Source organism: Bubalus bubalis, chromosome 20, assembly GCF_019923935.1.
Source record: "Bubalus bubalis isolate 160015118507 breed Murrah chromosome 20, NDDB_SH_1, whole genome shotgun sequence".
Classification (NCBI taxonomy): Eukaryota; Metazoa; Chordata; class Mammalia; order Artiodactyla; family Bovidae; genus Bubalus; species Bubalus bubalis.
The window spans coordinates 30,212,664-30,225,365 of NC_059176.1; the positions used below are offsets into that span (position 1 = coordinate 30,212,664).

General features: G+C 36.8%; 1 protein-coding gene across 4 annotated transcripts in view; it reads left to right on the forward strand.

The window, feature by feature from the left end:
- Positions 1-12,702, forward strand: part of PRKD1 (protein kinase D1) — a 343,077-nt gene that overhangs the window by 268,079 nt on the left and 62,296 nt on the right. For 3 of the 4 annotated variants that reach the window (XM_006063760.4, XM_025271242.3, XM_044932975.2), the window contains exon 5: positions 2,795-2,818. The exons of the other annotated variant lie outside the window; for it this stretch is intronic. In XM_006063760.4, the coding sequence (XP_006063822.2) occupies positions 2,795-2,818 (24 nt within the window). The remainder of the gene's footprint in view (positions 1-2,794; positions 2,819-12,702) is intronic. 4 annotated transcript variants of the gene reach the window in all.

Sequence of the window (12,702 nt, forward strand, 5' to 3'; positions counted from 1 at the left end):
CTCCGAGCTAAAAGCTAGAAACACATGAATAATGATAGAGTCATACAATGGGATAGTAGTATATAGCAATATAGCAATAGAATTGAGGAACTCTTGATTCCTTCAGCACCATAAATGAATCTCACAAAATAATATTTCGGGGAAAAAATGGACACAAAGTCTATATGCTTATGAATCCACTGTCTGAAGTTCTGATCAATAAAAACTAAGAGGGAGCAGGAGAGAACCATTCTGATGCTGGAAATATTCTGTATCTTGATCTGGGGAGAGGTCCATGCTTTTATGTTCATCAGGAGGTACACCTAGAATTTTCTGTACTTTATGCCATAAAAATTGTACCTCAGTAAAGATTTTTTTAAATGACAATAACAAGTATGTATCCTAATAGAAAGTTACAAAGTCATTACAATTCTTCATCCCAAGTCATGTGAGAAAAGAATGGAATATTGAATCAGAATAATTAATAATTATATTTAACTCTGAGACTCCTGTCAATAAAGTTAAAGTTATAGAAATTGCATTATTCAGTCACAGGAATCATAAATTCTCTGAGGGCTAAATGAAAGTAATATGCCACAACATCCTAATATATATAGTATTCATTTACATAGTAAACATTTTCTATAGTAGTCTTCACCACAGATATAAAACTGTTTCATATGATCTGCCTTCAAGGAGGAAACGAAAATAAAAGCAAAGCTCTAGTAAAATATTCCAACCACCTCCCGAAAGAACAGGTGGTTCTCTTTTTCTTGGTGACCTATGGACATTTCTGGTGATTCTAATTTGATAGCAAGGGAGAAATACAGAGGTGTGTGATTCCCAAAATTTTTTCTTTAAGATAATGGTGCTATAAAATATTATCTAAAAACTCATTCTCCTAGTCAGATAAGATTAGGAAATGCTTCTTTGTCCATCCAAGTACTGGCATTCACAGTATTCATTGAGCATAGTTATGGTTCACAGAAGTCTTACAATAATGAAATCAGTGCTTCTAAACTTACTCAAATATGGAATCCCCTTTTCTCACAAAACCCGGAAATACCTGATGGGAAAAAATACTCTTCTAGAAATGGCAACTTAAAAGAGTAAGTCAATGCATGTTGCCTAGGCCATCTTCAAGTATTGAGCACACTGAACCAGCACTAAGCTAGAGTTGAATCCTGATGATAGCCCAGCATAAAGACATTCAGAGCTATACTGGAAGAAAATCCTGTGCTTTGGATATGAGATATGTTGATGACAAGGATCATATCTTATTTTAGAAATTGAGGAAATTTGATTGACTTCTCCCAAACAGAAAGTTTTGCCTCTGTGTGAAAATGTTCCATAAAAGTATATTCAAACAGTTATATAATTTCTCCTCCAAAATCACGTTTGCTGCTGCTAAGTCGCTTCAGTTGTGTCTGACTCTGTGTGACCCCATAGATGGCAGCCCACCAGGCTCTGCTGTCCCTGGGATTCTCCAGACAAGAACACTGGAGTGGGTTGCCATTTCCTTCACCAGTTCATGAAAGTGAAAAGTGAAAGTGAAGTTGCTCAGTCGTGTCTGACTCTTCGCGACCCCATGGACTGCAGCCTACCAGGCTCCTCCGTCAAAGGGATTTTCCAGGCAAGAGTACTGGAGTGGGGTGCCATTGCCTTCTCCGAAAATCATGTTTGGATCTGGCCAAATGAGCTGTTGTTGTCCCTGAGTTCTGCTCATGTTTCATGTTAATCCAGTCATCTAACACAGGTATTACTGAGTAACAGTTAATCTTAGCAGAACCTAAGTGTGAATGTACATCACTTTCCAAAGTCTCTAACAAAATGGTTTATCAGTAGATTGCAACTTAGAATACTTAGGGATTGAGAGAAGAAATACTGGGATTTTTCTCAAAGTGTAATGATTTATTCCATACTGGAAATATTACTGATTTCAAAACACAGTCATGCATTTTTTAAGAAAGTCAACTATTTTTAGTTTAGATTTGATTTCTAGTTATCAAATAGAGGTGACCCCCAAAGCTTGAGGAAACAGAAATGAAAAAAAGCGTATTCAGCATAAATTAACAGATACTTGTTTACTTAACTAAAATGTTTTTTTCATTGATATTCCTCCTCTTAAAAAATTTTTAATAACCTTTCAACTTTTGAATTATATTTCAAACTTGGATGAAATCAGACAGGAAAGCAATGCTATGCATCAAAGATTCTAAAATGAGCAAAGAATACACCACAGACATTTCTCTCATTAAAACTCTAAGCCTATATTGGACTTGCCAGGTTTGTACAGCACTGACTGATACTAATTATTCATCAGCTTATTCCTGCCTGAAGGCAGATAACAACTGTGTCACGTTTGATTACTTTGATGACCTTTTCCTTTCTTTTCCCATTGAGAGGATGAATTATGGTGAAGAAAATCTCATCTTTCACTTAAAGGTCAAAATGCTTCGTTCTGTCTCTGATTCATTTTCAACAAAGTGAATGAACTGCCTCTCATCACTGACACTGATATGTAGATATTTTTTTCACCTCTACCAGCTCAAATCTATAAACTCTGTTTTTGCCATCTTAAAGTCTCCACTCCCATTTAAATATTAAAAAGTAATTTCTAACCCAGATGTTTCTGTTCCACAAAGACTGATTAGTATTACATTTTGCTTTTTGTTGAAAACAGATCTATTATTTTCTAATAATATTGTTGCGCAACATGCATTGCTTTATTCTAATAACATGGTTCTCTTATCTTTTTCCTTCCTTTATTCTGCACCGTTGTCTGCTTTTTGCTTTTTACAACTTCATGTTTCAGTCTCCTGTGAGTCCTGGCTTTGAGGTAGGTACTATCTCTACTTAGAAATGTGCTTCACTATCTTTTTGTAAACCAGCATTATAGTACTAAATTAACATCAGACAGTTATCTGTTTTGATTCTGTGGTACTCAGGTCGGAATTTTAGCTCAGAATCCAACCTGTTGAACTGCAGAAAGCCCATGGGTGGTGTTGGTGGTGGTTTTCTTTTCCTGATGTTATTGTTCAAGTTTTCACAGTCTTCGGTAAGACAAAGAGCAATGCAGGCTTTAGACCAATAGATGGTTCGTTAGATTAAATTTTGCCCTTAGATTCCTTGATTCCATAACATTGGTGTCTTTTCTACGAAACTGAGCAGACCAGCTGAGAAGAGTAGAACACAGAAGAGAACCGAGCACTGGTAGCGCATTTACTGAAATGCACACGTTAGAGCTGTATGCTGGTGCTGGGGCCACAGAACCACGCCAAGTGAGGTCATGGTCCTGATATCCACCAGTTTTGGTTGGCACAGTAAGGCACAGAGCAGCCGCTGTCTGAAAATGACTATAATTTTTTAGGAAAGGAGCTTTTTCTTAATGTATCATCACAGTCTATTTAATTTATAGTCTAATCACAGTCTATTTAAAAAGGATCGTATGCAACTGTATGTATTAAGGTCTCAATCCAAGAAGAAATTATATATGGAAAAGAAGCTCAGTTTCTTTCATAAAGGATTTAAGAAATATCCCCTCAAAAATTGACTTTTTATCCATCTTAGGCAATTAACGACCTAAACACTGGGGAGAAGTCAAGTGTTAAAGCAGGATACACAGCAGTGCTCTTATTGTGATAACCTGTTTTGACCAGTTGACTTGTTAATGTTTCATTTTTCTTTTCTGTACTTCTGGTGAATTGAGGGTTGACATATTATTATTTTCCTTCATGAGACTATAAATGTCCAATACTGTTATCAGTGTCCCTTCTAAAATGGTCTTGTTAAGGTAACTCTAACAAAGGACGCTAATGAAAACACAACCAGAACATGTTCTGGGTTAAATAAAATTGAGAAGTCAAGATACCTTGATTCATAAGATGTAAAATGAAGAGATCTTCTTCAATAATAGTAAATTCCCATGTTTGAAAAATCAACCTAGTTCAAAATGTGCCCTACTTAGAAAAGCCCAGAGTAAATGCTAGGTCAATGATATTCTTATAAATTTAAATTTTGTAATTTACAGTGCCTTCCAGACATAATTTTAAATGTGGAGTAGTATTTTTCCCTTCAAATTATCCTTCGGGAATAAAGCCAAACAAGGATAGGAAGCATTTTCCACTTCACCCTCCTGCACTGAACTCAGAGCAGATTGTGTAAAAGAGGACTGAAGAGTAGTTGGCTTTTCTATGCAAGTTGTATAGCTTACAGGCAGCTAGGCCTTCCTAGATTAGCTCCCGAGGGAAACAAAATGCAAACAAAAAGTTTTTGTAGAAGCTCCTGGTATTACATTGCAATGATGCATATTAATTAATCTCTATCAATTAGATTGGTTCCTCTTTAAAAAACAATACTGAAATAGGTGTCCTTGTCTGTATTTTTTGCACATTTGTAAACTTATTATAGATTTAATTATAGGTTTATCAGTAAGTATTTGTTGAATGACTCCAGAAGGTTATATCCTTAGAATCCAAGTAGGTTAAAGAATATATGCATTTTGTGGCCAACTAGTTCTTCAAAACATTGTAAAAGTTTAAATTTATAACTTCACTGACTACAGTGTATGAGAGTCTGTTTCCTCATACTCTTCCCAACAATTTTATCAGTATTTTTAAATTATCCAATTATCCACTAATTGGATAGGTAAAATAATTTCTATTAATAAATATCATTTCTTTACTAGAGAAGAGAAACAGCTTTTCATATATTTATTGGCCATTTGTATTTTACCCATGGTGAATTCCCTGTCTCTTTCTCTGTTGAGTTGCTTGTTGGTTGTTGTTTAGAATACGTACTGTTCTGTCTGTTAATCAATGGTGGAAGTATATCTTCAATTTTACATGTGTTTTTGATGGCTTTTTCCCATACTGATATTTTAAAACAGAGAAAATATATTTTCACTCCTTATCTAACTGTAAGTGGAGTACTATTGAAAATAAATCATTGTAGGCAGATTAAATATTATATTCTTTTCAAATGATTCAGAAGAGTACTTTTCTCTTTACATGAGTGAGCTGAAGTCAAGTTAGAAAATGGAACAGAATTTAAAGCACCGGTGTCCTTTGTAATGACAGGATACAGTCATGGCTTGATTGTTTTAAAGTTAAGTAGGCCTTATGGAATTTTTTAAAAATTTAAGAACTTTGCTGAAGTTATTTTAAATGTTTTAAAATGTCTTTAAGGAAACATTTACTATTACAGCTTTGAAGTTAAGAGGCTCTAGAATTGTGTATGTGTGTGTGAAATTAAATGCTTTTAGACAAGTCTTTTTGGTAATTCTTAACATTCAGACTGCACAGTATTGTTAGAATATAAATTGCTTATTTAAGAAGCTTTTCCTGTGTCTGACTGTTTACATTTCACTTTTTTTAATAAAATTTGGAAAATATTCAGTTTAACTTTTTATGAGAGGGTACATATTTTCTAAATAATAATTTGCTGTAAACTGCTATTATTTTTTATAAAGTTTACTGACTCCCATTTAATTAAGACAAGCATTGTACCAAGGAACTCTTTGCTGCATACTTCCTAGAAACTCTCCCCACAAAATGACTCATTCAGTTACTGTTTCTGTTCATTAATAAATTAAAAAAAAAAAAAAAGCATACCAGTATTACATTATCTACCTGTAATTGGATATGATCCTGATATGCTTTATAATAGTCAAGATAGATTCCTTTCAAATGAGCAAATAATGGGGGGAAAGTTATTTCTAATCCTGAATGTAACTATGGTGAAATTTCTGGCCAAATATTTTCCAGGATATTTTCCAAAGTAGCAAAAGTCTATCTAGAGGTAGAGACTTTACTTGTTACGCTTGTGTTCTGGAGTTCCAGGAATCCTGGTGATTAATCTGAATGAATAAGTCGTTTTTCCATTTCAATATGTGCCATGACGTCTACGTTAGTACATTAGCCAGATATTTCGAGATTTCTTTTGATGATTGTGTAAACTAGTTCTCCAGTGTATACTTCCAGTGAGGAAAAGACATCCAAGAATTCTTCAAGCAGCCCTTCTCCTGAGAGTCAGAAGAGTATGTGTAGTGATAGGTTTGTCAGGAAGGAGCTGGTCAGTAAAATTAAGAGTGTGAGGCCTACTTTGCTGTGCTGTTAATCAGCTGTTGCCTGATTTCATCCAATGTGTCTAGCTTATCATATGCACATTATTATTTCGTACTCTATACATAGACTTCCAGATGTGTAATTCTAAATGTGAACACAGCTGGAGAGTCCTTCATGAACTCCACTGAGGAAGGGGACATCATATGCCACTTGTCCACATTTACCGACTGATCTTTTAAATGAATGAATCTTTAGTGAAGACTTGTGCAGTCATATTGCAAAGATACTTTGGCCTCTTTAACGCTCCTCCACAGCCGTGCCTTAATACACAAAGCATTGTTCTCTGCTTTAAGATACACCCACCCTGTTACCAGGGACAGGCGTTTGCTCAGTGGCTGGCTGTGCCCGTCTAGTGTCACATCCAGCCTGCCATAGTCATCATTGTGATCACAGTGCTCCTAGCGGAGTACTATGAAAGAAGGTTGCTCGTTTTTACTTGGAGAGTTTCTGTATCCTCATAAATGTTCTGACCCAGGAAAAAAATAAAGGTTTGTGTAGAAGAAATAAGGAGGAGTGAAGAGAGTGGATGGTTGAAATTGGTACTATAAATTAAACTTCTAGAAACTTTAGAAATAATTCAGTTTCTAAAATGTTTTATCAGTGTGCTCACAAATATTTAGATACATCATTTTACTTGAACCACAAGACCTGGTTCTAACCATTAGATTGGTTCTGTCCGGTGAGATGAAGTCATCACTCCCTTCTCAAGAAGAGTAATAAGAGTATTGCAATTTTGGTAATAAATATAGTGAGATACAAGATGCAACAGAGTCCAGAAGTTATGAACAAATGGACTTTTCACCAAATAGCCCAGTTTTTGGAAGTGTCTGTTTCTCTGTAGCTATGTACACTGACATAATTTCACTGAGTTAATTCTTTCCTGTACTTTTAAAAGTCAGCTTCTTCTTTTTTTTCTTCTTCTTTTGGTAGGTAAAGAAAAAAGTCTCATACTTTTCTTTCTCTGTTTTAAGTTGCATTAAAATCTACTCTTTGATTCTTGCAAAAGCACATATGCACGTACATATACACACATGCTATATTTTCATCATTGATTGTTACAGGCTAAGATTCTATAAACTACTGTAGAGTTATCCTTGTGGGCCATTTTTGAAGGGAGAGGCAACTTTGCAGCTTTGCACTGTTTACGTCATGCTTTTTCCAGCTTCTCCTTGGTGTGTCCAAGGCAGTAATCGATAGAAAAGCATCTTTCCAGATTGTTTCATTCAGCTTTCCCATGAACTCATAAGCTGAGGCCAGGCCCACTGTCAATTCAATCAGGGTCAAATACCCTTCTCTAGGGGATCTTTCCTACCCAGGGATTGAACCTGAGTCTCCTGCACTTCCCTGGTGGCTCAGATGGTAAAAGCATTTGCTTGCAACGCAATGCGGGAGACCTGGGTTCCATCCCTGGGTGGGGAAGATCCCCTGGAGAAGCAAATGACAACCCACTCCAGTATTCTTGCCTGGAAAATTCCATGGATGGAGGAGCCTCGTAGGCTACAGTCCATGGGGTCGAAAAGAATTAGACACAACTGAGCGACTTCACTTTCACTTTCTCCTGCATTGCAGGCAGATTCTTGACATTCTGAGCCACCACGGAAGCCCACTATGAGAATATGTATCCCTAAAATCGCTATTCTTGAATTTTCCAAATGATCTGCTTACCTTCCAGTTCACATTCTATATGTAGATGAAATCTGACAGTCAAAGCCCTCCACTTGTTGACATGCAAAGTTATTTTCTTCCTCCGTGGAAATGCTTCTTTTTTATTTTGTGAATGAATAGCATGTGACGTTAAGGTTACACTGCCCTCAAGTTTATCCTTATGGAGAGGTGGTCTTATGTTTCCCCTTTCCTCCAAGAACCCACAGATTTACAGGCTGTAAGTAACTGACATTTTGGAAGAACAGTGCATGCAATTTGTAACAACTCGCCAACAGGTCTAGTGCTTTCCCTGGAAAGGGTGGATTGCTTAAGAAAATAGTTAGATTCCTTTATCCTTCATTTCTGTTTACTTAAAAAGAGTGAGGCAATATAAAAGTTAATGTAACTTCCAAGACTGCTTTAGCACTCAGCAAATCCAGATCACCTTGTATTTTTAAGAGATTATATATTTTATTAGTGTGAAAGCTTTCACAAATTGCTTCAAACATTAAAAGTGGATTCTCTACTGTGAAACAGCATCCATCACCTCTGAGCAGGGGGTACACTTTTTTCCTGCCCTGTAGCAGTCCTTTTCAATGTTTTGAAAAGGTGTTGATTAGATTTTATTTATGCTGTATATTTAGGGTGTCCAACTGAGTAGCCAAACTCATTTATCTGCACACTTGGCAGGCAGTTCCAGGCCTATAGAGTCAAAATAGTAACAGAATAGCACCAAACAATTTAAAATTCACCAAACACCGTACCCTCCACTCAGGGAATTACAGGGCATCGCACCGGAGTGTTCATATGTGAACTCCATTTCACAGGGGTGTTGAGACTTGCCTGTTGCCCAGGAACTGCTCTGGAAAATCCCAGATTCCCCATTTTTGAGATGAAATACTCATCTAAGTGTTGTGGAAAGACGTCAATCATTTCTTTTCCCTTCATAAAATAGCCTGAGACTAAGCATTCACTGTCCTGTTTCACTAGTAGTGATGATGGGTGAGGTCAGATAATCATTTCCAAGTGGGATAAACAGGCTTCAGAGTATATAAAAGAAATCTCCAGTCAGTCCAAACACTGGGAGGACTGAATTGTCCTAAACAGAATTTTGGCTGCTAATAATAGTTAACATAGCCATTGCATGGCAAGACTCACTTCAGGGTCCATACCCAGTACCTCTTCCTCAGGAAACTCCTTTTCTGAATGACCCCTTCATCTCCACCATGGAAATGGTTTATTTTTTCTTTGAACCTGGATGCATATGGGCACTTACTCTGTGTGAGGCAGTTTTCCAGAAGTTGATGATACAGTGATGAACAAAATTGTCAAGTTCCCATTCTCATGGAACTTATATTCTACTGAAGGGAGATGGTTTTGTTTACCTAATAAACAGGTAAGTAAGACAAGTTGTAGGCTGCAGTAATTGCCCTGGATGAGAAAGTATGATGTGCCAGAGACTAAAAGAGTGTGGAAGGGATGTGGGCAGGAAATGAGGTAGTCCGGAGGCCTTTTGGAGAAGGTGATATATGACCTGGAATCTGAAGAGTAAGGCAGAACCTAAAGAAGGAAAGGGCACAAGTCAATAACAACAGTTATGTTGTGTCCAGAATTCTGTTGGGTAGTAAGCTTATTGGGCACAGAGACTGTTACTGACTAATCTTTATATGTCCTATAGCATCTGACTTGAGCCTTTGGGTAGAATTTGTCCTAGGAAACACTTGTTAAATTAGGTAGATCCATCTTGATAGCAGTAGGGGCAAATTGTTATAAGGCACTAATCTGCCCAGTTCTTTGATAATCAGAAAGGCTAGGTCTTAACACTTCAGTAATAAAAGGTTAATGTTTGCTTGGCTTGGTGTCACACAGTGGTGCTTGTATCTTTTAAGCGTAACAGCAGCTGGATAGGAAAGTAGGCAGGCAACTGAGGGATCCTTAAACAACAGAAGCTATATATATATAATGTTCTGGAACACATGTTTGACTCTGATGCTGTCCTCTGAGCACAGGCAGACTGCTTGAAAATCTCTTCTGTGGTTTAAGGTTAAATGGTTCAAAATATTTTCACAGTGCACTTGACATGTAGAACATACTATTGCTTTGTTATTCTCATTTCTATGAACTCTTATTTCATGACTTAAATGAAGGGCAGAAAATATTTTCTATTTTTATATTAGTATAAAATCAGGGGATATGAGAGCTGGGAGAGACTAAGAAAAGAGGAAGCAAGCCCGGAACAAGACTACCTGAGTTCATGGTTCTGTATTTTACAGGCTGTATGATCTTGGGCAGATGATGTAATCTTTCTATGGTTCAGATTCCTTATCTTTAAAAAACCTGGTGATCATGAGATTGAAATGAGTTGAAATAAAGTGCCATGAAAAGAATCTGGTACATACAAAAGTTATAGAAAGTGTTTTATGTCTTTATCTAATCCTGAGGTCTCAAACTCCTCCCCATGACCAGATTTATTCCCCAATTCTGTTGACTGAATGTTTCAGAATTGTTTTCAGAGTCACTGATATTTAGAAATAGAGTTATTTCATAAAGCACCTAGATTTTCTGCTGCTTTTGTAAAACTAAAAAAGCTGAAAACATAAGGCTTTTTCAGTCACATGGCAGCCATTAGAAGTATTTGAGCCACAGCCATCCCTTTTAAACTGAACCTGTCCTCTCCAGTTTTCCATAAGCTCCAACATTCTCTGTTGCATTCCTGACACCCATTAATATTAACAGCCTACAGGTGCATATTTGAGCTTTCTACCTGTCCTCTTTTTAGAGCAGAAGGGTTGTGATAGATATTGTATACATGTTGTATATGCTAAGCAGGGATGAGGAGCAGGCAGACAAGTACAGAGAACAGTTCCAGTGAAAAACATTGCTTAGTCAATTGTACTTTCTCAGAATTGAAATTCTGTAGAGCAAGTGTGTTGGTGTTAACAGAGCATGTAGTACTATGTCAGTGTTACAGTGCATGTAATCCTAATTTTTTTTAAATGCCTGTATTAACAGTCTATATTTTGAACATCTCTATCGAAATGTCTCATCCATTATTTGCATATGTTTATTTCTTGAAAACATTCAGTATTGCTCAAGCATTGCTTACTGCTTACATTGTACCAGGCTCTTCTTTCTACTAGCAGAAGACAAATGTAATGAAGACCTATCCTTCCCTTAGGAGCTTACTGTGTAGTGAAAAGTGCAAATGTGAAAGTGTTACTCACTCAGTTGTGTCCGACTCTTTGCGACCCCATGGACTGTAGCCCACCAGGCTCCTCTGTCCATGGAATTTTCCAGGCAAGAATACTAGAGTGGGTAGTCATTCCCTTCTCCAAGGGATCTTCCTGACCCTGTAGTTGAACCTGGGTCTCCTGCATTGCAGGTGAATTTATTACTGTCTGAGCCAACAGGGAAGCCCCATTGTGTTAATGATTAAGACCAAAAGGAGTCCTGAAAATGATAAATCCAGAAAGAGACTTCAAAGTGTACACAAAAGTATTAACTTTTCCGTTTCTCTTTAACTCAATAGGAATTTATGTCACTCCAAATTCAGTTGCCATTATGGGTCTATATTTTAATACTGGATAAAGTTTCATTTGAATGCTGTTTTTTATAAAGTGGCTTTTATCTCTCAGGAAATCTTATTTTTAATTTTTACGTAAATGACAAGAAACCACAAGTAAAGGCAGTTTTCTCCCTCTGTTTTTAGATTTATTAATAAAGAGAATTCATTTTGAACTGCAAAGTGGAATATACCTTGTTGGGAAATTGTTTCAGAGTCCTGTTGAATGTTTAAAGATGTGCTGGCAGTTGGAGTTTCCATAATGTAATCTAAGCAGTCATTTCCTGGGAGGGTTCCAAACTTGCTGAGTCATTATTTAATATACCAGGTTAAAAAACAGATTCTGTGTCTAGAAAAGCAAGATGCATTGTCTCTATAAGTAGGTGTTCAGTGCATACACTTTTAACTTTGGCAGTCATTTCACACGAAACACTGTTAACATGTGGATGTTACAGACACGTCAGGAAACCACAGTCTTTAAAAACATTTTAATCTCTTGAATCTTTAATATCTAATCTTGGCTTTAAAATTCAGCTTTCATCATTTTTCTGTTCTCATATTCTCTCCCATTCATGACTGTGATCCTTCTTACAATGAGAATAAGAGAGACCTTTATGCTTTTCATCATCTGTGATTTGCCAGATCAGATCATTGACGTCAGTCCATACAAATACCATGTCACACAGTGATGTCAGCTCTCAAAAAAGTTTCACACCTACAATTTGATCCGAACTCCTCCGCTCAGGAAAAGAACAATACATAAGACCAATGGCTAATGTAGACATGTAAATTTTTAGAAGTGCATCCTCTTGTATGTGCTTACCATAATTATAGAGAAGAGAATGCTCTATCTGTTCAGAGTTTTGAGCCAGTCATTGCTCTACACATAATAATGAAGCAGAATGAAACAAAATGTTGCTGTTTGCTTCTTCCTTTCCAAAACATTTCAACTTTCCTCTCTATTCCCAGGGAGAAAAAAAATACAACACTCATTCTGCAGATTGCCCAGGTTCCCCAAATACTGGAACAGCAAGTAACAGTGGAGCTTAATTTAAACACCATTTAGTTAAACTAGTAAACCTAGTCAAAACTTCACTAGTGTTGATAGGTAAGCGAGAATTTCCTTTACCATAATTAAAGATCTTACTTAAAAGTGTAAAGTAATGTACTTAAAATGATTAAGTTTACAAATTTACTTCCTTGGTGGCTCAGACAGTAAAAAATCTGCCCGTAATGCAGGAGTTCCAGGTTCGATCCCTGAGTCGGGAAGATCCCCAGAAGAAGGGAATGTCTACTCACTCCCATATTCTTGTCTGGAGAATTCCATGGATGGAGGAGCCTGGCGGGCTACAGTCCATGGGGTTACAAAGAGTCAGACAGTGTTGAGCAACT